The sequence below is a fragment of the Marmota marmota genome, unplaced genomic scaffold, assembly GCF_001458135.2.
Source record: "Marmota marmota marmota unplaced genomic scaffold, marMar, whole genome shotgun sequence".
Lineage (NCBI taxonomy): Eukaryota > Metazoa > Chordata > Mammalia > Rodentia > Sciuridae > Marmota > Marmota marmota.
The window spans coordinates 10,930,461-10,957,216 of NW_026000196.1; the positions used below are offsets into that span (position 1 = coordinate 10,930,461).

Below are 26,756 nucleotides of genomic sequence, written 5' to 3' on the forward strand. Positions count from 1 at the left end.
TATCCATTGTCTGTTGTTTCCTGATTACAATGAGCATGAAACGTGCCCCCCACCCTTTTTTTAGTACTGGGCATTGGATTCAGGGATACTTTATCACTGAGTTGCATCTCTACCCCTTTTAAAAATGTTTTTAAATTTTTTTTGAGACAGAATCTCACTTGGCTGAGGCTGACCTTGAACTTGGAATCCCCTTGATTCAGGCTCCTGAGTCACTGGGATTACAGGTGTGCACTTACCACCTCTGGCCTTACTTTAAAAATAAGAAAAGGGAAAATATAGAATAAGATTTAAAAAGCATGTAGTAGGTATAGAAGTGTAGTATAAGATTTATTTTATAAAGATTTAAATATTTCAAAGTAATCAAAATGGAGTACATTTTAAATTTCTAGAGTTTCTCATGTCTTCTGGTAAAATTTTAGTTTATATTATAAATATTTATATATATTATATATTATATATCTGTTTTGTTTTCTTATCTTTTTTTTTATTTTTTTATTTTTTTATTTTTTTATTTTTTATTGTGGGTTGTTCAAAACATTACAAATTTCTTGACATATCATATTCGACACTTTGATTCAAGTGGGTTATGAACTCCCACCTTCACCCCATACATAGATTGCAGAATCACATCAGTTACACATCCATTGATTTACAAATTGCCATACTAGTGTCTGTTGTGCTCCGCTGCCTTTCCCATCCTCCACCCGTTTTCTTATCTTTTTGTATTAAAAAATAGCTATTTGAAAATTTTTGCCCCAAATTCCTTGAATATCTGAATTATTTCCTACTGTGCCCACCCCCCCTTGGTTTTCAGTCATGCAGGTGATTCTTTTGAGATGCCTAGTTAGTTCTGTTTGAATTGGGAACATGGTGTTTTAAAACTGGTAGAAGCTCTAGATTCTGTATTCTACCTCCCAAGGAGACTCAGCTTCTCCAGTGAGCACAAAAATGGGAGGTGCTTATCTCAGTGTATTTCACCTTCTGGCTCACCTCTCTCCAGGGACTTAGCTTTTCGGAGTACTCAGCTGAGAGCTAGTTGTGTGAAGTCCTCTCTAGCAGGCCTTCAACTCTGCTTTTTGTTTCTCTAGAATCATGAGACTGCCCCCAAACTGCAGTGCTTTTCAGATGGTTTTCAGCTAATCCTTTTAGCCTCCTGCTCTTGCAGATTCAATAAATACCCTTGGAAAAGCTGGGCATATGTTTGAAGTCCCTCAAATCTCCAGTATCACTATAACCTAGAAAGACGCCCCTGACCAGAGCTGTGCTGATTTCCCCTTTCCTCAGCAGTGGTTCTAGATCCTTTTCAGCCTCTTTCCTATTCTCAGAACAACAAACTTTTAGGTGGCTGCAGAAGTCAGCTCTTAACCTTTTGAGGTTGTCTGCTCCTTGGAATCTTAGTACATCTAGACCTGATTGCTTTAGTGGCTCTTTGATGCCTTTAAAAGAATTATTTTTATTTGGCCTTTCTCATTGTCCTTGACAGAGTATAGTTCTGCTGCAAGCTGCTTTAACTGAAAGCAGAAGTTCCACATCCTCTAATCTTTTTTTTTTTTTTTTAAAGAGAGAGAGAATTTTTTAATATTTATTTTTCAGTTTTCGGCAGACACAACATCTTTATTTTATTTGTATGTGGTGCTAAGGATCAAACCCAGCGCCGCGCGCGTGCCAGGTGAGTGCGCTACCACTTGAGCCACATCCCCAGCCCCTCCTCTAATCTTAAAAATCAAAATGAATAAGTTCAAAATTAATGGATCACCATTTTATTGAAGAGAAGAAAGTTAATGACTATACAGGATGATTGAGAAATATTTCTATGTTCTTAGGTTGTGTGACTTTTTTTCATATTTTTTATTGGTGAATTATAGTTGTACATACTGGTGGGATTTGTTGTTATATATTTGTACATGCACATAATATAACAATATATAACCTGGCCAATATCATTCTCCACTATTTCGCCTTTCCCTCTCCTGTGCCCTCCTCTTTATACTGAACTTTTGGGTATTAGGTTGGTTTTGTGTTATTCATATGGTGTCACTTATATTCTGACTCCTTTCAAAGAATTTCGTATTAAGCTAACTACATTCTTGGATTTCTTACTAGCTCAATATTTCCTAACTAGTGATCTGTATCATGGAGGGTTCAAGAAAAGTACTGATTTATTCTGTAAATAAATGACTTAGCTTGAGTTTCAAGCATCTCTGCTATACCACAGATATTGATACTTTGATTTGAATCCATCTTCAAATGACCTTTTCATGATGTGATATCTTTGTTGCTTTTTGTTAATTCTTTAGTTGAGTAGTCAAGTTTTACCTCTGGTCTGATCCACCTGGATCAACAATGACCTTAAGCTTCAGGTTGACTATTACATTAATGGTAATATTTCTAAGCTATACACCTTCCTTAATGATGATGTTATTTGACTCTGTGGAAGAATGCTAGAAGGCCAGCAAAATTTATTGAGAGACATTTAGTTGGAGAGACACTTATTTGGTGGCATGTCTTTGTCAGATGTAGACTAAAGATGGATTTTTCCATGAGTTCCTGTAGTTCCTTCTGGTTAATCCTTTGTATTAGTTTCTTAGGGCTACCTGTAATGAAGTTCCACAAATTAGGTGGCTTAAAACATCAGAAATGTATTTTCTCACAGTTTTGAAGGCCAGAAGCCTGAAATTAAACGTGTCAGCAGGGGTGGTTCCTTCTGGGGTTCTGAGGGGGGAACCTGTTCCATGCCTTTCCCTTGCCTTTTGCCTGCTACCAACACTCCATGGTGTTCTTGACCTGTAGTGGCATCATGCTGATCTCTGCCTGCATTTTTACATGAGTTGCTTTTGGGTCTTATACCTCCCTCTGCCTGCATTTTAAAATGATATCTGTCATTGGATTTAAGCTAAAAACAAGATCCTTAACTTAATTATATCTACAAGACCCAATTTTCAAGTAGTCACACTCAAAAGTTCTGGGTAGACAGAAATTTTGGGGGGTTATAATTCAAATCACAACAGCCTCCATCCCTGGGCTTCTGTGTTTTCACTACCTTTTCTGAGCCAAGTAAGTGTGAGTCCTTCCCTTGGGTGAAAGGGAAGCTACAGAAGTTAAATGGATCTTAGTTTGGCCTTATCTTTTAAGAGTTCGAGTGCTGATCCAAGTTCATAATTAAAGAATTACTTTTTGTCAGAGGAAGAGGTCTAGTTGTGGGCTAGGGAAAAAGAATAGGAGAATCAGTTAATATAATCAAGATATTTTCAGAAATGACACAGCCTAACTGTATTAGGTGAAAAACTTTAGATGTGTAAATCGAGGGGGGATGGTATTATCTTGCAGCTGTGAAATTCAGTGTATTGTTTTCCAAATTACTGTTTGGTTTTGGTTTTTTGACCATCTGTCACAGATTAGAAGGTAAACAGATCTAGAAAATGAAAAGTAGCAGTTCTTAGATTTTAGGAGGAAGGGAGAATGTTAACACTCATTACTGATATGTTAACCATCAGGAGATTTAATGTTTGCTTGTAACGTGTCAGCCTTTCAGTTCAAACCTTTTGAGATTCAGTCATTTCTTATAGTCATAAGATTCTTTTTCTGCAGATCGAGGAGACTGGCAGAGGGAAAGAAAGTTCAACTATGGTGGTGGCAACAATAATCCACCATGGGGCAGTGACCGGCATCATCAGTATGAGCAACACTGGTACAAGGACCACCACTATGGGGACCGGCGACATATGGATGCCCACCGTTCTGGAAGTTATCGACCCAACAATCTGTCCAGAAAAAGACCATATGATCAGTACAGCAGTGACCGAGACCACCGGGGACACAGAGATTATTATGACAGGTATGTAAAAAGTTCTGAGACACCGGGCACTGACCTCACCAAGAACTACTTATAGGAGGAAATGGTTAAGAGTAGGGATTTTTATGCCGGGCATGATAGTAATCCCACACATGCCTGTAATTCCATCTACTGAGCAGGCTGAAGTAGGAGTATTGCAAGTTTGAGGTCAGCCTCTGCAAATTAGTGAGACCCTGCCTTAAAATTAAAAATAAATGGTTGGTGGGGTGAGGGTGGGGTAAACTCAGTGGTAAAGTACTTGCCCAGTATTTTAGTATGCTTAAGGACCTGGTTTTAATTTTCAATTCTACAACCTCCCACCCCCACCCCACCCCCCAAAAAAAAGAAGAAGAAAAAGAATTATTAAGCTCTTTGTTTTAGTCTCAGTAGCACATTAAGTAGTAGGGATTCTGAGATGAAATAAGCCAATGATCCTTGGTTTGCCAGAAATCCATAATTTAAGAGTCAAGGCTTTTGAAATTGTGTCTGCTGTATAGCTATATAAAACTACCAGTGATATGATGAGCCAGTACTTCTAAATTATGAGAATTAGCAAGTATGGGAATGCTGACAAGTTTCCCCTAAATTTTCTGAATTTAGGAATTGGCTATATATTTATTTAGCTTCATAGCATTTGATTTTTTCCTCAGCTGCTGATGCTTTGTTGGTGTTAGAAATGGAACCCAGGACCTTATATGTGTTACCCAAGTGCTGTACCACTGAGCTACACCTTAGCCCTGGATTATAGCTTGAATTTAAAGTGGGAAAATTTTGTTCATATCCCTCAGTGTCTTCTGTTTTGAAAGATTTGGAAAGGCAGACTACATTAGCTGAGCAGTGGTGGCCTAGTATCAGACATCTCCTTAGAAGGAGCCTTCAGCCCTCACTGTACCTTCATTTCTCATCTGGCTTCAGTGGATACTTTCTCTGTCTTCCTTTATATAGATAGATCTGTATTTCTATTTGGTACCATTTTTCTTCTCCTGAAGGACTTTCTTTTTTTTCTTTTTAATTATGGATAGTTTCTATTTCTATGTCTTCCAGGTGTATTAATATTTTATTTTTCATTGTCTAATCTGCCCATGAGGCCTATTGATTATATAAAATATACTTTTCATACCTTGTAGTTTTTATCTCTAAAAGTTGTATTAGGGTGTGTGTGTTTTTTTTTCTTCCTTCATCTTCTATGTCTCAGTTTAAACTCTCAGAAGTGGAATATAGGTTATCAGAATAATTTCAGTGCCCTTGTCTGCTAATTATATCATTTGGGTCAGTTTCAATTGATTTACCTCTTTATTATGGGTCTTAGTTTCACTGCCTCATGATTTTTTATTTGATGCAAGGTAAAATTTACCTTGTTGTGTGCTTTTTATAGTTCTATAAATATTCTGAAGTTTTATTATAAGATGCAGATTATTTGGAAATAGTTTGATTCTTCCAGGTCTTACTGATAAGATTTATTAGGCAGAACTGGAGTAGTGCCTGGTCAGGGGCTAATTATTGCCCACCCCTAGGTAAGAATCCCTGTTACACTGTACTCAATAATGCCCCTTAAATTTAGTAAGGTTGTGGGTCTAGCTGGCAAGATCCGCTGCTGGGCTTTGTGTGAATACAAGGTAATAACCTCTAATCCTTCTAGGTGGTTCTTTCCCTAGCCATGGGTCCTTTCCTCACATTCATATCCCTAGCAGTGTTATGAACTTGAAGAGGGAAAGGAACCCTGTGCAGATCTTCAGATCTTCTGTTTATGCAGGATTCTCTTCGATTATGCCATGTCATGTGAACTCTGCCGCCTTGGTCCATCGGCAGTCTGACAGCCTCTTCCTGGGTTTTCCTCTCCCTGTGTCATATCTTTCTCTGTGATACAGTAGTGAGCAGTGGGAATTAGAAGACTAATTTCATTAGTTTTCATCCTCAAGGAGCACTGTTGTTCATGTGGTATCTTGAAAACCATAGTTCTGTACATTTTGTTTCTTTGAACCTGAATACCTAATTCTCCCCATACTCCTTTCACTGAGGTGAACTTCACACTGCATAAATGAACCATTTTAAAGTGAACAGTTCAGTTACATTAGTACATTTACAGTGTTATGCAGTCTCTGCCATCTAGTTCCAAAACACTTGCAAAGAAAACCTCATAACCATTAAGCAATTATTTCCCATTCTTCCCTCTCCCCAGCCCAGGCTGGGAACTGACAGTCTGCATTCTTTATGTATTTACCTATTCTGGACATTTCCTGCAGGGGGGACTCATATAATATGTGACCTTTTTTTTCTGGCTTCTTGACCTAACATGTTTTTGCAGTTTGTGTACATTGTAGCATTTATCATTATTATGTGGCTGAATAGTACTTTAGTATATGTTTAAATGTCACATTTTGTTTATTCATTCATCTGTTGGTGGCCATTGAGTTTGTTTCTTTCTTTCGGTTACTGTGAATAATGCTGCAGTGAATACTGGTATATAGATATTTGTTCACATACCTGTTTTTAGTTCTTGTGTGTATACTTACCTAGGAGTGGAATTACTAAGTCATATTATAATTTTTTAATGTTTTAGGAACCACCAGACTGTTTTCCACAGTGGCTGAACCATTTTATATTTCTACCAGCAATGTTTGACAGTGTAATTTATCAGCATCTTCATCATTAATTACTTTTCTATATTTTAAAAAAATATAGCCAATCCTAGTGTATGTAAAATGGTCTCATTGTGGGTTTGATATGCCCTTCCCTACTATTACTGAGATTGAGCATCTTTTCATTGTGCTTATTGGTGGTTTGTTTATCTTTGGAAAAATGTCTATTCAAGTCCTTTGTTTTAAAATTGGGTTGTTTTACCTTTTGAGTAGTCTTTTAATGATATAATGAGTAGTTTGTCAGGGCCCAAACTAAAGTTTCAGTACTCTTAACAGAGTCAATTTAAAAAATAATTTTATCAACCTTTCACATGTTTTTGACTATCTAGGTTGATATCTGAGTTACTAATAACTTACAAAGTAATTTCAGTGAGTTTTTTCCTCCTGAACTTGGTCAAGATTACATGAAAATGTGTATAGTTGGTATATTTTCCTGATGAGTGTGGTTTACAAAGCCATCAGTGATTGTTTAAGTGTATGTATACTGTATCAGCAAGTTCTGTGTCATTTTATAGGATGCATTTTGCCAATAAGTGAAAAATGATCTTTTGTAATTGCTTTAATTTTGTGGTTGTTGTTATTTGTTTGTTTGTTTTTGCTTCCTGGTAATGTAAGCATTTGTCCCCGAGTCTATTGAGTATGAGTGTAGAAAATCCCAGTGGATGGGAGTCTGGTTTTGGTCTTTCAGCTAATCTTCACATCTCTGTTTCAGACACCATCATGACTCCAAGAGGAGGAGATCTGATGATTTTAGGCCTCAAAATTACCACCAGCAGGATTTCCGTCGAATGTCTGATCACCGCCCCCCTATGGGCTACCATGGCCAGGGACCCTCAGACCATTACCGCTCTTTCCACACAGACAAATTGGGGGAATATAAACAGCCCCTGCCCCCATTGCACCCTGCAGTCTCAGATCCTCGTTCACCCCCTTCTCAGAAATCTCCTCACGATTCCAAGTCACCCCTGGATCACAGGTCTCCTTTGGAGAGATCACTAGAACAGAAAAACAACCCAGATTATAACTGGAATGTTCGGAAAACATAAAGGACAGCTCAGAAAGGGGAGAGCAGGAGACATCATGTGGACGTTTTTGGTCTGGTCCAACAGTGGCCAGGTATCTAGACCGGTGAGTGGAGTTTCTGGACATGCTGCTGCCGTCAACTCACCGGCTGAAGGAGCACTTGAAGGAGTGGGAGGCCTTTCGTCGGGCGGGCTTTGATTTGGGTCACCACTCCTGCACTTTGGCACCCCATCCCACTCCAGCCTGGTTGTTGCCTCCCACCTGATGGGTGCTAGGAGGAAGAGGTGACTTTTTGTGCACCAGCTTTATTGGGCTGTTTCCCCAGCAAAGGAATCTGGGATCTTAAGAGTCATGAATGTTTAACTGCCAGGTTCAGTGTTCCTGGACTTTGGTGCAGTGGTCAGGGGAAGGAATTGGTGCATGAAGGCTACCAGGACCTGCTGGACAGTGTGGGATTTGGTTCACTATGACATGATGGATGCTGCTGTTGGGGAGTGGGGTGAGTGGGTGGATCTCATATCATAGGACTTAAAGGGGAGCAGGTGTACTCCTCAAACGTGTCCTTGGGAGAGATTATACTTGGCTTCATTATGTGAAAACTACAGGGTGGGAGTAGGTAGAGGACAGCAAGAGAGGAAAATTACTTCTACCATGTCCTCCTTCCTACCAACACTAATTTTCCCCACACTGTCTTTGTACATTTCAAGGGTTTGGTCTCCTGGGTGGGCCTGCTTTTCCCTGTGCCAGGGAAAGTAGTGTCCTTCTGACTGATTTTCAAGTACTGTGAGTTAGGCAACATGGATGTCAGCGTGGTTATTCCTTGATTGGGGATTGGGCTGAGTGGGTCTAGGGTGGAGGTAGGGAGGGGCGTAGTGTGACCAGGACAGGAATCCCTGGTGGATTTCTGATTCTTGTGGTGAGAGGAAAACCACAGGTCCTGGACAGGAAGCAGAGGCAGGCCTGCTGACCAGTGGGCAAGCACAGAGGTGGGAACACTTGTGTAGGTGGTTGGCAGGTTTCTTGAAGGGGGCTTTAGGTAGTGCCAGCAAATGGGGGAGCTTTCAGTATTGGAATAGGTCAACATCTGCAGCTACATTTTAGTTTCCTTTGCACAGCTTGACAAAGTAGGTTACACAGATCTCCCAGAATTCATGGGGTGGTCAGATGAAAATAAGTAACCTGTGGTGAAGAAGTTTCCATTGCTTGTTAGAGATCAGTAGAATTGTACTTGGTTTCCTTTAGTATAAGATCTGTAAAGTATAAACCTAAGTTAATTTTTTTCCCAAATAGAAATTGTCTACAGCCAGGGTGCCTGAGTTGTAAGTGGTAAGAGTCGTACTGGAGTTGAATGGAGGCAGGATTGGGGGACAGGTTGGTTGTATCATAAGGCAAGCTCCTTTCACTGTACTGATGCTCAGGCCTTTTGTTTTATTAATTTCAGTATAGCTTGCCAGTATTGTATCCAAAGCTTTTCTAGACGGAGACAGAAAAACTTGAACATACGAGTATCCAGGTTCTAAGCTAATGGGTTGAACTCCCTGAACTAACTTGTGGGGACCTCTGTAAGATCATTTGTCACATACTTGCTGATATCCTAGGCAGCACCGTTATTGGCTTTACCGAAACATGCCCGCATTGCCTCCCCTGAGGGAAACAGATATAGCCATGGTGAGCCATTTCTCCTGCTGTACAGAGCATTATAGGGCTGGTGCTGAGTTTCCAGGTGAGAGTCAGGGTTCCTACAGGTTGTATTGGGAAGGCTCACTACCTTCTTAGCCCCTCGTTGTACTTGGGGTGGCTCACCCTGGCCTTGTGCATGCACACCCTACAACAGAGCCCGGAGCATCTGGCCTCCATCCTCCCACGGGGAGGCCTGCCATGACTGCTTGGTGAAGGCAGGAAATCAAATCTCCACACATTGAAAAGGAAACCACAGAAGGAGCTTCTTGCTGATAATATCAACACTATCCTGTGTTCTGCCCAAGCCAAAGAGGAAGATTGGGTTGATTTGCTGGACCTTGAGTGTTGGGATGTGGGGGTAAGAAGGGGATGAGCCCCCATGGGAAGCTGCAGGGTTGGAGGCACCATCCATACTTACCCAGGTTTTTCTCTCAAGTTGTTGATAGGAGTTGTGAGTTATTCCCAAAGATGTCTCATCATGAGGAAAAAAAGGAACTTCCTTTTGTTCACATTCAGGACTTTTAGTGCCATGTGATGTAGCAAAAGGCAATATGGGCCAGATCAGTGTTATATTGATTCTAAAATTACAGTATCCCCCATTAAACATCTGTTTTAGGTGTTGAAGTTTATTTGAAAAGTGGGTTGGGAGAAAGGAGGCATTTCCTCACTGATTTTTAATCAGTACAAATATATGTTTAAATCACAACAGAAGTTTGCACAGGTAAAAATTCTCTCACTTTTGGAAATGGGAGAAACTGCCCCAGGAATCTGAGGATGGTATTACATGGAGCCTGGCTTTGAATGAATAGCAGAAGGTGAGGAAGGAGGGAGTCTGCATCATCAAAATCTGAAGTAAACAGGGATGGACAGGATGTGCCATAGCCCTAGAAAAGGACAAGGCGAGCTCCCGTGCTGCTCACTGTATGTAGTCTCTCAGGGGGACTGGAGGGACACAGCCAGGCCCTCTGGGGAGCCTAACCTGATGGTCCTAGGCTTGCTCTCACATTAGGCATTCCCTAAGCCCTTCCAAGGGAACCCCACACTTTCCCCCAACATGCTGCAGACATTCTGGCCCTGAGTCTAAAAATTGCATCAGGCCTGAGGTGCAAAGGCAATTTATTTGGGAGTTCACTTGACAATACTGAAATCCTACAGACCAAAATCCACTTGTCAGCAGAAGCAGTGGCCCAGCCCAGCACCAGTAGTCTTCTGGCTCATCTAGCGGCAGCCAAGTTGGGCAAGGAGAGCCACGGTAGGGGTCCAGGCTGCTTTAGTCCATCTGTGCCCCACCTGCCTGGGGACAGGTGGTTTTTTTCTTTATTGTAAAATTGTGGACTTTTAAATCTGTTGACTAAACAGTAATTAATTTATATTTGTGAAAAATGCCACTGTCCTAGTGATTTCTGATGTAAATAATGTTGTTTATATAGTATGTATTAAATTTTCCTACATTGTAAAACTGCTGTACTTTTGATTCTTGTATATTAAAAGGCGTTAATAAGGATTTTTAGAACTGGGCTAACACGTTGCATTGCATTTTGATGTGAGTTGTGTGCTGGGTCAGGTACAGATATTTTGGCAAGCTTGGAGTCTCAATGGAGCCTTTTGTTATTGGTTCCAGGCCATGACACCACAGGTTTCTAAGATTTTCTATTCCTGAGTAGCTGTTGTTTTAACAGTTCCCTGGCCAAGCAACCCCAGGCCACGGCCCATAGCCCTGCATTCATGAGGATGACCTAGAGCTGCTGAAACTCTTTATTTTTCCCAGTGGTAGTCTTTCCAGGGAGGATCTTGGGGAGACCTGGCCAGGTGCACCTTCTATCCGAAAGGAAATAAAAATACTTTGCCAGCTGCAGCTTTGAGAGTTAATTTAACAGTTGGATTATATATTCTTGAAGGAGGAAAAAAGCATTTTATAATGGAAACACTGACATAAATGTCAACTCTGGCAATTTGGCACAGGGGAAGGCCCAGCCCTGGTGCAGCCCAGACAGAGGAAGGGTGGCTCAGCCTGCGGGTGGAGATCCCCATTGGAAGGAGAGTTGGAGAAATTTTGCCCATACCCAAAGGTTTTTACTAATACTTAGTTGACTTGGAAACCCAACTCAAGTCTTTTTGAAGCTCTTTATTTTTCATACCAAATAAGCTCATGTGAGCAGCTGAGGGGTCAACTGCTGCAACTCCACCCTGCCAGCCCCAGGGGACTTGGGTACAGGGGCCTTGCTCAACCTGGGCTGGGCAGGAAGGGGAGATGGGTTTACAGTGCATGGAATCTTTTGAGTGGAAGATAAAGCGCTGAGGGCTCTTCCTGCCTATAAATAAACTCTACCCATAATCCTGCTGGGATTCACAACTCAGTTGGAACAATTTGGGGAAACTTTAAGAACAAGTGCTGCAATAATCCGCTTATTATGATTTACAATAGCAACAAGACTGAAGCCTACTGCCAAAACGCCTGCCTTTTACTGGAAGCAGCAGGCATAGAGCCCCGCCTTCTCCCTCCTTCCTCCCTCTCTCCTCCCTCTCTCCTCCCTGGCGGGCGTCTCATGTCTGGCATCATGGCAAGCCCTCCTCTATTAGCTCCAACAGAAAGGTCACTTATTGAAACCTAAGGCCCTGTAGTTTGCCAGGACAGTCTGGACTCCAGATTCCAACCTGTGGCTCTTAAAGCAACAGGACCAGCTCTGCACTGGAGATTGTGCCCTCAGGAAAGCCTCTGCACCAGCTCCTTCCATCACCTCTTCAGGTGGGAACCCCTGTTGAGGTCCATGACACCTCCCAGCTTGCCTTGTTCTGTTCTGTGAAGTGGGGCAGAGATGCAACTGGCCTTACTGCAGAGCCCCCAGTGCTGGTGGAGCCCGGTCCTCTGTTGCTGGGAAGACTTTCCCCCAGGGTCCATGTCTTTAGGGTTTTCTAGTTAGCTTTGTGGCCATGTGATATGTGGAGATGACAAGTGTGATCAGGCCACCTGATTTCGCTCTGACCAAACTGCTCTCTGGTTTTTTTGTGACATGGATGAGTCTAAAGCCTACAGGCTTCTTACCTCAAGATGTGCAGAATAATACCCTTTCTCAGGGCCAGCTGCCCCATAGAAGTTTTAAATATGCTATTTTCATCTTAACCGCTTTCATGCAATTAAGCAATTGTCTAAGCACAGTCACAGTGGAGGCCTTCAAGGCCCTGATGTCATAAAGGGGCCAGGACATTGTCCCTATCTGGTCCTTCCTTGGGTACAGTGAGGTAGATTGCCTTTGCATCTTCATTTGCAGATGAAGGAGGCATCTTCCTGGGTTGATATGGTTTTTACAGGAGTGTATGCACAGTGGAAAAGGAAAAGGCGGTAATGTTAGAGAGCCAGAGGGCAGTTTAAAAGGTCAGGGGAGGCCCAGGAGGGAACTCATTGACCTGGAGGGCAGGCTCAGCTCAACCTGAGGGAGAGGCCCCTGCAAAGCTGCAGCTTGTTCTGCAAGAGACTGAACCAACCCCAGCAGGAGGGTACAGCAGGAGCTGCTTCATCTGGAGGAGATCGTAGTCCAATAAGCTCTTCTGCTGGGCATCAGGAGGACGGGCCCCTGTCCTCTTGGAGCTGATAGTCTAGTGTGGTGAGGTGTGGGGGAGGCAAGTAAATGGCAAGAACATGAAATGTCACATAAGCACCAGAGAGAATTGCCAAAGTTAAGGGACAGGGTGCCTGGGGGCTGAGCTCTGGCAGAGGGGTTCAGAGGGCACTTGGACCCATTTAGGTGGGGGATGTGGGTCTGTGGGTGGAATACCTGGATTTTAACTCTGCCTCTGTTCCAACTGAGCTCGGCACCTGTCATTATTTATCAGAGGGGGATGGATATTGGAGCATCTTGAGGTGCTGGAGCTCAGAGACCTCTTGCCATCCCTGGCTGGGGCATACACTGTATTTTTCTGAAACCCTTGAGTAGATGCAATTCTAGAACAGTCCTTCTGAGGGCAGCAGAGGTTCACAAACAGCCTGCCTATCAGCCAACACCTGAAGGCAGCCCCAGGGAAGGCCAGGCGGTAATTCTGTTCTTGGCTGCAGAGCCCAAGACACATAAAGTCACCTTATCCCTGAAGGAAGTGCCAGAGGGGACCAAGAAGAGAAAGAGTATTGAGGCCTCAGGGAAGGAGAGCCTCACCACCTCTTGGGACAAAATCCTGAGAGGCAGTGCTGCCTGGCATAGCTCTGCCTCACTCTCTCAATCCTACCATTTTTCAGGTCTGTACAGGGTCCTGCTCCCCGTGCTCCAACCTGTCCCTACTCCTTCCTCCCTATGGCAGTCCAAGGGACCATATGGTGCTAGGGACTTTATCACTGAGCTACATCCTCATCGGAGCCACAGAGCACTACTCTACTGTTCCTGCTGGTTTCTTCTGACCAGCCTCCTCTGGTTTTGCTGTTTCCATGCCCATTCCTGTTGGTCTTTTCAGAGCCTCTGGCCCACTCTGGTGCCTTCACCTGATGAGGGCTTCCCCATGGACCAGCTCATACGCATCTCTGACTCCTGCTCCACAGGTGTGGGATGCTGGGAAGGTGTTGCAGGTGAATGCAGTACCAGTTCACTAGGCTTGCTCCTTGCCAACTTTGGGTATCCTGGTCCTTGGCTGGACAGTGGCCTTGTAGGCAGCTAGCTGCTGGGCATGGGGCTTTCTTTTGGGTGGTGTCCAGAGAGGAGAGCATGTTGAAATGGAGGGCACAGTGCTATCTTCTCTGGGGGTTCAGTAGGCTGGGGGCTGGGCCAGAGCTCAGGTCCCTACTCAGCCTCCTAGACTAAGAAGGGGGAGGTCTTGATATTTGAAGCTGTTAGTAGCTGGTTCTGGGGCTGAAAAGTAGCTTCCTAAGAGCTCCCACTGAGCTGGATGATAATCCTTTATCTGCTGGATTGTGGGAAGGACTAGGGGAATGTTAGGGAGGCAAGCTTGCTGTAGGCCTATAATAGAGGAAATTTGTGAACCCTTCTGGTGTTATCTCAGTATTCCAGCACCTGGGACAGCTGTGCTGGGCTGGGATAGCTCTGCTGGGCACATGGCTCATGGTCTTTGCTCCCTGCTCTCCCCAGAACCATATCTAGGCTGACTCCACCATTATTTGGAGGTTCCTGAGGCTCCCTCTCTGCCCTCAAGCCAAGAGCAGGTGGTTGGGTGGGTGCAGGGTGGGCTGACTCTTCTCCCAGAATGTCACTGAACTCTTAAGCAGGCCGGTTGGCTCCTTTTAAACCTCGCCTGCTCACCTGCTCACTAGGGCAAGATCTTCTGCCTTATAGGATTGTTGTGGACTCAAGGGCAAGATTCAAATGTAGGGCCTCATTTCTATTTCTCAAGGAGGTAGGTGTGGCTGCAGGAGGACAGTGAAGGTGGCAGCTCATGAAATGTGTGTGACCACAGTTTGCCCTGTGGCCAGGTGGACCTAGGCAGTGAGCGATGAGCAGGGAAGGCCATCCCAGAGGAAGGCACCTCCAGGTCCATGGGGCTGCTGAAGGACAGTAGTGGCTGTAATTCCCGAGAGCATGTGTGCCGCACACATGGTATTCAGTGTGCAGGTGACTTGTGAGGGGGGTGCCGTCACTGTGCCTTAATGGCTGAGACAGGAGGCTGAGAACAATGACAACTCCCCCTCTGACATGCAGCCAGTGGGGGACAGCACTGGGACCCTGGGTCAAGCTGGGCTTTTCCCTCTGCCAGGGGTTTCTCTGCCACTGCGCATCCCTGGGCATTTAGGCCACCAAACACAAGGTCACTTCCCCAGGCCACTGCTTGGCCTCAGGCAGGGGACTGGGGGTTGGTTTAATAGCCCAAGCTCTAGCACCGTGTCCTTAAGGAGGAGTTTTTGGACTGCTCTTTCCCCTCTTTCTACTCCTCTTAAGAGGTTCCAGTCCTATTCTTGGTGTGTCCCCCCTCACCCTGAGCAAGCACATCTCCATCAGTAAACTGTCACAAGCCACTTTCCCTAGTAACAGTTGACCCTGGCCTTGCTGCATGAACAGATAGAGTGAGCTCAAGACGGATTTCCTGACAGTTTCTGAACACACCTTTGTTCTTCCGCTGGCGGATCTGTTTGGTTTGGTCCATTTTGCTGTGGCAAGGGCCTGGCAAGGGCTCCAATCCTCGCAGGGGAGAGAGCAGGGAGCTGGTTTGAGTTTGAATGTAGAAGAGTCCATGTGCCATCCCAGGGTCACCCTGGGCAAGGACAAGATGATGCTGGGCCATATGCCCACCTTGGCCTGAGGGCTTGGGCTGCCTGCAATCTCGTTTCTGATTCCAGAAACAATTCTGCCACCACTAGGACCAGGGCATGCACACAGCTGCCTGCAGAGATCTGGTAAGTCCATCCTGCCGGGACTTTTAAGAGTGTTGCTCTCTGCTCCCCTGCCTTCAGGGTCCTGGAACTAACATCATGTCTGAAGCAGGAAACAATCAAATGGCCAAGATATTGAGGAAACAGGTGGAGAGGCCTTGACTCTGTAGATTCAGGAGACTGCTGGAACCTCTGTGAAGCTAGAGGTTCATAAACTTCTGATTATAAGATGGGGGGAGTCTTCTCACGGGCTTCTTCCCACTGTTTTAAGAGTTCGACAACTAATCAGATCAAAGAGATGTAGCTCCTGGACCGAACCTAAGAGATGAGCACTGGAAAAGATGGATAAAGCATAGCGCCCGCCCTGTGTGTCTGGTGGGAGACACAGGCAGGTGAGGCTCGAGGAGGGACTCCCCCTCAAGATGCCCTCTCTCCATTCTCATCAGTCATTCTGGGCATAAGCTGGGCCAGGGGACAGGTGAGAGCTGGAAAGTTTATTTGGTGAACACTGCCTTGCTTAGAAAGAAATTTACATCATTTAAATTTAAAAACTTCAAACTGAAGCACCCATGCTTTTTTCTCTCTCCCTTTCTCTTTCCCTCCCTCCCTTCCTTCCTTCCCTCCTTTCCCCTCTCCCTCTCCAGCACTCTACTACTGAGATACATCCCCAGTACTTCTTATTTTTTGAGACAGGGTTTTGCTAAATTGTTGAGGCTAGCCTCAAATCTGTGATCTTCCTGCCTCCGCCTCCCTAGGATTACAGGCATGTGCCACTGTGCCCAGCTACCTATGCTTTCTAACCTGCCCCAAACCTGTACCTCCTGAGATCTTCCTAGCTGGAGTAAGGGGCACCACCTTTACCCTGGTACTCAGAGCCCACACTTGGGGATGGTATGATGGTCTATTCTCTAGCCTCTAGCTCCCTGGCTCTGCCAGCTCCACCTTCACACTAACCCCCAAGCCCATCATTTTGCGTCTTCTCCCACACCGCATCTGCCTGGGACTTCTAGGATAGCCTGTGACTCGCGCCCCTCCTGACAGTGCCTCCTTTATGTAGCATCTGGAACTCCTTTGAGACCCAGGGCAGACACACCGTTGCCCTGTGCAGAGGTCTCAGTGGCTTCCTCTGGCAACTGGGATAAACATCAAGTCCTCCCCTGGCTCCTGTCACTCTGTGGCCTCAATGGGGACCGACCTCTGTCTACTCATTGCCAAGGAGTCACATGGGTTTCTGCTGCGCCTTAAACTCTCCCTCTGAGCTGAGTGCACCAGGTCTGTTGTACTCATTCCTCCCTGAGTAGAACATTCTCTCTAGCTGTTTGTATAGCTTGCCCTGGAAATTCTCACAGGTGAGTGACTCCGAGGTACCTTTGGCCCCACCAACGAGGAACTTCTCATCCCCTCTCAGAACTAACTTGCTTCCCTTTCTTCTGGGTGCTTTTCATCCTGGATGTTAGATCTGGTTAACTATTGTTTATTGACTTTCTCCCCAGTGAGAATGCAAGGTGGCCTGTTTTGGGTCCCTACTGTGTTCCCACAGCACAATGCTGGGCACATACAAGAAGTTGTTAAATGGATAAATGAGTACATACCATTGCCAAGAGACTGGTCCTCCATTTTCACTGTACCAGGGTCCACGTGCAAGGGAATTTATGAGCATTAGCTCACTGGGTTTCCATAAGGATCTTGGGAGGCAGGTACTCGTAATTCCATTTTACAAATAAGAAATGCAAGGCTCAAAAAGATCCAAGAGAGACCACACAGCCAGTGACAGACAGAGCCAGTTTTGATGCCAAGTCAGCCTGCGCCGAGGGCCACCCCCCCTGCTCTGCGCCAGTCGCAGGCATGACTGGTGCCCGGCTCTGATGGGCCTCTGCCCAAGTGTTCTGGGAATTATTTCACCCCACAGTTTGCTCCCTCATTATAAATGACTGTCATTCATTTGTTTTAAGGGCCCTTTCTGTCTTTTATCCTTACAAATTCTGGTTTGCCAAACAAGAACTCCCAAGAGTTCTTTTATTTATTTATTTAGTTTTGCCACACTGGGGTTGAAGGCCAGGGCCTTACGCAGGCTAGGTAAATGCCCTACCATTGAGCTGCAGCCCCAGCATCCATCCAGGAGTTCTTGCCACATCAGTAAGTCTGGATGGAGTGGGAGAGGTGTCCCACCTCGTGGTGCTAATGCACTTACCTCCAAGCTCACTGGCCTCCGTTGATCTGGTGGTGAGGAGTCTGCTCAACCCATCCTGCAGAGGAAGAGGAAGACCTTCTCGGGAGTCATTTAGCTCAAGACACTGTGTTCCATATTCACAATGAAATGAAAATTTTCATGTTCATAAGGACAACTGGTAGTAGCACAGTACTTGGGAAAGAATTTCTGCCCGTTAAATTTAGGGTCCTGAAAACATTCCAAACCAAGAATATTTTCTGGCAAGTGCCGTACAGCCTTTTCTTCTGATGCTGAACAAGAAACTTTAATCTTTTTTTCCCCTTCTGTGTGCCCTGGCTTCCCCGTGATCTGTGCCCATCAGTGCCATGGCTCTGCAACCTCCCTGCTGCTCTGGGTGTTACCTCTTGCTTACCATTGAGTGTGGGAGACCCGTCCTACTGCCAGAGTGGGTGCTGGCTAAAATGTGCAGGTACGCTTTGACTTCCAGTCTGGTTTCTTCCTTACAAACCCAATTGCCATGTTTTCTCTGGGAGCCTAAGGAAGAACAGGGCTCTAGAATTTTCTCTCCTACTTCTGGACTACTTCTTCTGCCTGGATATGTGCAAATGATCACTCTTTGTATTCCTCTTCATACTAGCTTTCCAGTTCAATCCCCAGCCCAGGCTTCCAGGGCTTGGGTGGCCCTGCTCCCACTCTGCCCCACTCCTTCCGATCTCTCTTGCTTTGGAGTACACCACTACCCACCGTGAACACTCATGGTAGGCACTTTGCAGGCACAAACTCACTGATCTCCAGGCACCCTGTATTTGACAGAGGAGGGAACTGGGGCTTAGAGAGATTAAATGATTTGCCCAAGGTCGCACAACTGGGAAGGTGGAGACGGCAGGATGTATAGCTTGGCTTAATTACATTGCTCTTCTGCTTCATGGCATTTAGGGCTAAGAGCAGGAACTTTGGGCAAAACTAATATTATAGTTAAACATCTTGCATATACCTTTACCAAGGGACCCTGGGCAAGTCAATTCATCTCACAGGAACTGTTTCTTCTGTGAAGTGGATCTACATTCATTCCAGAGTCACCAGGTAAATTTTAGGGATGAGATGTGATCACAGCAAGCAGTAAACCTGACCCCAGAGATGTACATGGTGGTCCCCTCTGCAGGGCTACCACTCTGCTCCTGTGCTATGTGATCAGGGGACTGGAAGGAGGGTGGCAGCCATAGTCTCCAGTCTCCTAGATGATGTTGCTGGCTGAGAAGGAGTCATCCTGGAACTGAGGCCAGCCTCCAACCTTATCCTAGGAGGCACTTTATGTCCCTCCGCCATTTGGCTGTCTGTCTGCAGGATTATGTTCCAGCGTCCACTGAGCAAGGGAATCTGGACCTGCTAGGTGCCCCAAATGACTTGTGATAAGGAAAAAAAAGTAATTTTAAGAGAGGCAGATGACTCTGGTTGTTATGTTTCTGTATCTTCCACACGTCATCATGACACTCGAACATACACATTCCTATTCCACACATTAACCCGTTAAGGGGACAACTGCCACCAAGTCAACCCTCCACTCCCCAAAAGGAACCAAAGTCTGTTCAGAAACAAACTCCAATTAAAAGAAAATAACAAAACAAAAAAACCTCAAACTTTACTTGCATTTAGCCATTAATAAATAATTTACAGTATGTACATGCGGTGACACTCCACACAGGTCGCAGACACATGGACGCAGTGAGGGGTCCCCACTTCCAAGCAGAATGTGATCAAACACAACCAAAATAAAGTGCTTCAACTTTTTACTTCCAACATAGGGATCATCTAAAAACCCAGCAGGGAGAGGAAGGGGCTGGGTGAGCCCCTCCTACCAGCCCATGTGGTTTTGGCAGAGGGAGGAGGACCTCTCGGAGGAAGGGGGGAGACGCAGGTTTCGCAGCCTCCTGGCCAGTGTATGAGAGGTCCCTGGGGAGCAGCAGAGGGGCTACTGCAGATGCTGATGGGAGGGGAGCAGGGCTGCAGGGCCACTGGCAGGACTGCCCACTGGGGCCGGCTGCACCTTTGGGAGTGAAGGCCAGCCCTTTGCTGGTCCCTGGGAGCCTCTGGAATAGCAGCAGAGGTGGGAATTGTTCTGGGTTTTTGTGGATGGGTACCCTGGGTTGAAACAAAGAGGGACTCAGGGTTCCCAGTGGCAGGTTTCTTCTGTGGCCACAGGGCTTGGGAAGGAGACCCTGCCCAGGAAGTTCAGGGCTGTGAGGCCTCTAAGACTCTGTTACTCCCCTCAGAATCCAGACATGGGTGGGCAGGGTGGAAAGTAGGGCTTCTGACCAGCAGCCAGGAGGCTGGTGAGGAGAAAGCAGAGGACGGGGCAGGCCAGCTGGCCCGATCCACTGCGTCTCCTGACCATGCCCTGGGCTGGAACTCCCCTGCCGAGGAGCTCTTGCATCTGCTGCAGGGGAAGGAACCAAAGTCAAGAGATCTCTCCTCTGTGTAGACGTTTAGAACCAAGCACTTCAATTTCCTAAGCACAGTAGAGAAAGGACCAAGGGCAGAGCCAGAAAAGGGCACTGGAGTCTGTGAGTGGCGTTGCTCAGACCACGTGCCGACATGCACTGATGGTTCAATTGCACAGCTGTCTGGGCAGGCGCCTGGGAACCTGAGCCTGAACCCAAGCCCATGGCAGCCCAATGCACACAGTGGTCTCCCTCCAGCTCCCAGGGAGGCTACAGATGGAAAGGCACCAGGAGGGCACACCTTATTGGCCCCAAGGTGACGTCAATTTGCTAAAGATGTTGAACAGCACCCTCTGGGGGCATCCTGACCTTAAGGAGGCCCTGTCTGGGGAAGGAGCCTTGTGCAGCTTGGCTGGGGTATCCCCGCAGGCTTAGTGTGTGCGAGTGTGCTCATATAAGAGTGTGTGTGTGCGTGCGGTGGGCGCAGGTGGCTCCACGAATCAGCGAGCAGCAGTCAGCCGGGCCTGTTTCAGTGCATTGCAAGGGGCAGAAGGAGCTGACTCTGACTGTTCCCAGTGTCTCTCTGGAGGGGTGGGGTGGGGCTTCAGCCTAAGGGGCTGGGTTTTGCACATTCACACTGCAGGGGTGGGGAGGAGGGGAGCTGCTCTCCCTCTCACACAGCTCTACTGTCACAAACATCACAGCACCTATCACCACAATCTTGTCACGTGCACTAGAGAGGGGCCGGGGCCCCACACCCCCAAGCCCTTGCCAGAGACAGCTCTGAGGAAACCGTCCCATGGGTCACCCAGCCAGCGGCTGCCTCTGCTCCTGAGAGTTGCCAGCCCACTGGCCCACAGACAGTGTGCCTGCCAGTCTGCACCCTGTTGGTGTCCCCAGCCCTCGAACTGAGGAGTAGGAGCCCCAAGGCTGGGGGTGGAGTCTGTGCATCCCTCCACATCCTCATGACGGCTGTCTTCCTACCACAACACAGGCAGCAGGGCGAGGAGGGCCAGGGTGCTGAGGAGCGGCCAGGGGGCCAGGGGCTGCCCCGCAGCGGCCACCCCGCCTGGCAGCTCCCGAGTCCTTTCATACAGGTGCAGTTTGTCCTTGTTGGAGTGGAGCATCTTGACGTCCTCCAGGGCGTAGTAGGCGGCCAGCGTGAAGTTCACGTCGCCTGTGGTGAGGAGGTCGAAGACGCAGGCCTGGTAGTACAGGTCCTCCACGGGCAGCTTCTCCTTGCACTTGGCCACGGNACTGGCCTGCGGGCGTCGGGGCCCTCGGCGCTGGCCCGGAAGGCCTGGAAGTCGATCTGCTGGTTGAGCGGGCAGCCCCGCAGGCAGAGGTAGAGGCCCTGGCTGTCCCGGTCCTCCACGGCGTTGACCACCTCCTCGGGCATGCGGACCGCAAAGGTCAGGTAGCGGCCCACCTGGCGCACCACGATGGTGGTGCCGATGTACTTGGCCTGGATCTCCACGTGCTGGCCCGACACCTTCTCCGTGATCTTCAAGCTGTTGGCCCCGTGCCTGTCCCCGCCGTTCTTGGAGCCGTCGGCGAAGGCTGCCGGGAGCTCATCCATCTCGGCCTGGTACACCTTCTGGTCCACACACTCTTGGAAGTTCTTGAAGATGATGGTGAGCTGCGGGGAAGCAGGCAGAGGAGAGCGATCAGGCGAGGCCGGAGAAGGCTTGGCTTAAGGTGCTCTGGCCTGAGAGGAGGGTCCTGAGTGCCCCAGGGTTTCACTGACCCTCCCTTTCCCAGGATGGCCACAGCTCAGCTCCACCGGCACTGTGATACTTTTCTTTAAAACAACGGACCTTTTTTCACTTAAAAAAAAAGTTTCTCAGTAGGTCACTGCCTTAGACAGAAAATCAGCTCACTGACCATATAGAGATGTGAACTAATAAACATAAAAGCTCATTTGAGAGAAAACTCACTCAAAACAAGAAGTCATGAGTCCACAGTGGCAGGCTGACAAGTGGCCCCCAAAGCTATAGGCCCCTATTCCCTGTAACCTGCCAGTGTTACATTTTACGGCAAGAGAAACTTGGCAGGAGTGATTCAGTTAAGGACACAGAGATGGAGAATGATCTCTGTGTCATTCTGGATGATCTGGGTGAGTCCTAAATGCAATCACAAAGCATTCACACAAAAGTGAGCAGAGGTGATGGGGAAGGAGGACAGGAAGGATGTGTTAGCTTGGAAGAAGAGACTGGAATGATGTAGGGATAAGCCAAGCAATGCCAGAAGCCACCAAGTAGACTACAAGGATTGCTACATGAATGAAACTGGAAGAGAAAGAACCACCTTCTTCCACAGCTGCTCTCGGGGCCCAGCTGTTATGCCACAGGGAGCTCTGGCTGCCTCTAAAGGCACTGCCCTTCTGGACCAAGGGAGCTGGAACTTAGAATCCCAGTCTGGAGCCAGAGAGGCAGGGCTGTGCTGAGCAAGGTGGTACTCAGGCCTTTCAGGGCTCCCAGGCCCTGACCTCTTACTCTCAATGCCAAGATGCAGTAAATGGATTTCCCCTTGGAGCCTCCAGAGGGACCAGCCCTGCTGACAGCTTGATTCAGCCTCGTAAGGCTCATTTTGGACTTCTGCCCTCCAGCACTATAAGGATAAATTTCTGTTGGTTGAAGTCACTTAATGTATGGTAATTTGTTATATGGCCCACAAACAAACATCATCTTGCATGGAACCTGTGGCATTTGCAGCACAATTCCTGAAAGACTGCTAGTGGCTAAGCTGAACAGCAGATGGATGGAGGAAACCGATACTCAGAGAAAGAACGAATAGGCAAAATCCACAGAAGCAAGTAGAGGAGGACAAAGGCCATTGTCCCAAGTCTGCTGTAAGGGGTCACATCAAGCTGGGCCTTGGAGAAGGGGAGCAGAAACAAGAGGCAAAGATGGAAGATACTGATCAACAAAATGAGACCAAGGCTTCAGGCTGCAGGCACAGCCAGCCAGAGCGGGGAGACCCATTTCCAGTGGAGCCTATAGCTGGGGTGAGCTGCTGGAGCAGAGGTGGATGGTCCAGTGACCCTGTTAGTAACCTGAGAACCACCTGTACAGGTGCACTCACTGGGTCTGGTATGTGAGTCTCCTGGGGCACTGCAAGGGCAATGACATTACCCTCCATTACAGATGAGGAAACAGGCTCAGAGAGGTACAGTGACTTGCCAGAAGCCACACCGTCAGCAAGAGGCAGAGCTAGAATTAGTTTCTGGATTTGCAGCTTCTGGGCTCTTTTGTGCACAGAGTATGAGGCCAGGGACAAGGGTCCAAGATAAGCAGCTGGGGAGGGGGGTGCTGAGAGTGGTAGTTTCCTTCTGTCACCCCTGGTAAGGTGTCTAGTTGCTCTTTCCAGGAACAGGTAGACTATGTGGATTGGAGACATGAGTGAAACTGAGAGAGAAATAACTCCTTTCTCCCCATGGCTGCTGTCAGGGATCAGCTGTTGTGCCATGGGGAGCTCTGGCTGCCCCTAAAGGCACTGCTCTCCTGAACCAAGAAAGTGGGAACTCGGAATCCCAGCTTGCAGCCAGTAGAGTGTGGAGGGCAAGGTGGCATCCTGGCCTTTCAAGGCTCCCAAGACCTATCCTCTCACTCTCAATGCCAAGCCCCAATTCCTCACCCTCCTACTGGGAAAGGGTTTGCAGGGCGAAGGGACCCAGACAAATGGAAGGAGGTTGCTGATGGCAAATATGGTCTGGCTGTGGCTGGCCTCTATACTTGGACACTCTGGGGCAGGGAGTGGTCGTTGAAGGGGCATGATGACAGCCTAGGATGGCTCTCGGGGTGGAGGGTAATGCTCAAAAGTGCTAAGGGAGTTTCTGGCCTAACAGCAGGTATATGCTGAGGACCTGGCCTAGAGGGATCTGGAAACCAGAGCAAACCAAAAGTAACCCTAATCAGGGAGGGAAGTTGGGGCATCCAGCAGAAAGACCTCAGCTCAGGCAGGAGAGTCAAAGCCAGTTGGGGCCTCCTAGGGCCTGGGGCAAAGTCACAGACCAGGAAGCTTCTGGATGCAACTTTATATGGCCTGAGGCACAAACAGGAGGAGCTCTGTTGTCCAAGGTCCTGGAGGCCAAGGGAAAGCAGACAGTGGTCTCAGCCTGGGGCAGAGGTCTGAGGCCTGCAGACAGTGCCTATTGCTGCAGAATGTTCTAGGCTGAGGAAGCCCACAAGGTGGTGAGGGCCTCTGGAGGTATTCCTGGCTCTGTGCCATCTGTGCTTTGCATGCCCCCACACTGGTGTAAAGTTAAGGATGACACAGGAAGTGGTGGCAGCCACGGGGTCTTGAGGAGGACAGAGAAGAGCCTGGGCCAGGGTGTCTGCGGAAGGACCACCTTATGTTCTCCCCTATTACTTAAAAAGACAGGGCAGGAGGTGCTCTATAAGCTGCAGGCTACAGTGTTGACTTTTAGGATGTCGGACACTTGGGCCTCCCTTGATCCCTTCCTCCGTAAAAAAAATATTAAAAATGGCATTTTCTGAATGCATGATGTAAAGACTCATCAGTTTGGGCTGGATCATAGTTTAAAAGAACTGAAAGGCTCTCCATGGGTCCCTGAGGGAGTCCAGAGCATTACATCCAGAGACCCTGACTACATAGCTCCTTACCCACGGGACTCATTGCCCCATCTCCCTCTCTGGAGGTCTCGGCCTGATCCTGAGGCGGTGGTGTACTTATGATTTGCTCTGGGTGGGAGGCCACAGGTGGACACAGCCTCTCTGCATGCTGTGTGGAGTCCTGAGCTTTGCACTACATGAAATTGCTGCTACTCTCCACTCTCTGATCTGTGAAGATGGCAACTTCATATGGTTCAACCTCCTGCTTCTTCTCTCTCTCCAGCCAGCTCAGCAGCTCGCCCACTGTGGTGCAGAGGCCGCCTTCAGGGGCGGAGTGGGCCGGCAGGGTGGTCTGGCAGTGGGTGGTCTTGCTACAAGGGGGGGAAAGGGGCTCTGGTGTCCCTGCCCGGTGTGCAGGGCCACACAGACACCGGTGGGGGGGCACCCTGCTTTCCAAGTGCCATCAGTCTCCCTGGAACAGGAAAGGCTGGTTTCTCTCTCCCCACCATCTCTGGCGGAGACAGTCTGCTGGAAGGCTGACAGGCTGCCTGACTCTCCTTGGCACCCGTGCCAGGGACTCAACCACAAGTAACAGCATGAAGGGGGCCTGTCGAAAGCTGGCGGCATGCTGCCAACACAGCCACGGGCACGACTGCTGCTCTGCCTTGGCTGCCCCCTTCCCAGAGGGGCCCCGGGCTCTCTGCTGAGCTGCTCAGAGCTGCACAGGGCAAAACCTGGGCTTCATCAACACCATGCATGAAGCCAGGGAGCAAAAACATTCAAGACCACCCCCCTCCCCCGGAGGCGGGGGCAAGTCACTGACCAAAGAGAGGAATTATGCCTTGTGACAGATTGGTAAGTGCTAGGGAGAAGAAGGGGGAGGCAGAGGAACCGAGGTCCTCCCTGAGCCTCAGTTTCTCCACCTGTAAAATGGGCATGATTAGCCCAGCTGGGAAGAGAGACACAGAGTTGGGGGCTGGGCACAGAAGGGTGGGAAGCTGCTGACATGTCTTCCCGGGATGGAGAACACAAGATCTCAACTGTCCATGAGAACAGAGGGAGGGGCCAGGTGGATAATGGCAGTTATCATGGGAAAGGAGCACAAAGGTCCTGGGCAAGGGACGGTGTGTTCGGGGTCAGGCTTTTTGCACAGAAGGAAGGGTTCACAACTGCAAGGCTGTGGGTTCAGAGTAAGGGCTAGGCAGAGGCCGAACAGGCTCTGGGAAGCCAGGGGAGGGGCCGCTGGTATGCAAGGTGGGCAGGTGGCAAATGGTCGAGGGAGGGACAGAGGGGGAAGTAGGTTTCTCTGAGCTTGAGGATCAGGACTCTAGGTGGCCGTGGGTCACAAAAGGCCAACAGACCTTGGCCTCCATTCCTCTTTCCAAGGTACCAGATTACCCTGTCTGCCTTCAACGCTGACTCTTCAGTCTCTTCGCCCGGAGGCTCGCTAGCCCTTCAGGGCCAGTTCAGTGGACTGTCTTTCCAGGGCTCTACCTAGGGCTCCGAGGCCCTCAGCCTCCGGCTGTCCCACATACCTCTCCTGGGGGCTGTGGGGAGGGCTGGCCCAGGAGAAGGGTGACTGCTTCCTGAATCAATGAGTGAGCAAGCACACACACCTGCGAGGGGGAGGCCTAGGAGAACAGGCAGGGACAGGCCAGCGCGCTGGAAGCCTGCCACTGATGTTTCTCGCCTGGGCACTGCAGGCCCCTGGTCTGGCCAGAGTTCTGAGGCTGGCTTGGCCACAGACACTGACGCTGTCACTGTGTGGCCTCCAGCAGAGGCTGGCTGATGGGGCCTCAGAGTGCTCAGCCTGCTGAGATCAAAGGTGACCCAGGCATAGCAGAAGGGCAGGGTTGTCCAGCTCTGCCACACAGCTCCAGGCCCTTCTGGAAACCTCGGGGCTGGCACCAGGAGGGAGATTCTCCCATCCCTGCTTGGGCAGTTCTACGGTGCCCGGCAGAAGCCTGGATTAGAACAGGCGTTTGAGACACGTGGGTTAAGTGAATAAGTGATACACAAGAATGAGCGAAGGAAGCAATGAGCAATCCTTTTGGTTCATGGACAGCACCGCTGCACTCTCAGCTGAGCGCTAAAGG

At 48.1% G+C, this 26,756-nt stretch overlaps 2 protein-coding genes across 2 annotated transcripts in view; one reads left to right on the top strand and one right to left on the bottom strand.

Annotated features, from left to right (window-relative positions):
* Window positions 1–10,684, top strand: part of Chd2 (chromodomain helicase DNA binding protein 2) — a 124,125-nt gene extending 113,441 nt beyond the window's left edge. Inside the window, exons 39-40 of the mRNA XM_048790143.1 lie at window positions 3,589–3,835; window positions 7,184–10,684. Of these exons, the coding sequence (XP_048646100.1) occupies window positions 3,589–3,835; window positions 7,184–7,517 (581 nt within the window). The 3' untranslated portion in view covers window positions 7,518–10,684. The remainder of the gene's footprint in view (window positions 1–3,588; window positions 3,836–7,183) is intronic.
* An 8,587-nt stretch (window positions 10,685–19,271) lies between these two features.
* Window positions 19,272–26,756, bottom strand: part of Rgma (repulsive guidance molecule BMP co-receptor a) — a 39,351-nt gene continuing 31,866 nt past the window's right edge. Inside the window, 2 exon segments of the mRNA XM_015493107.2 lie at window positions 19,272–21,347; window positions 21,350–21,725. Of these exon segments, the coding sequence (XP_015348593.2) occupies window positions 21,067–21,347; window positions 21,350–21,725 (657 nt within the window). The 3' untranslated portion in view covers window positions 19,272–21,066.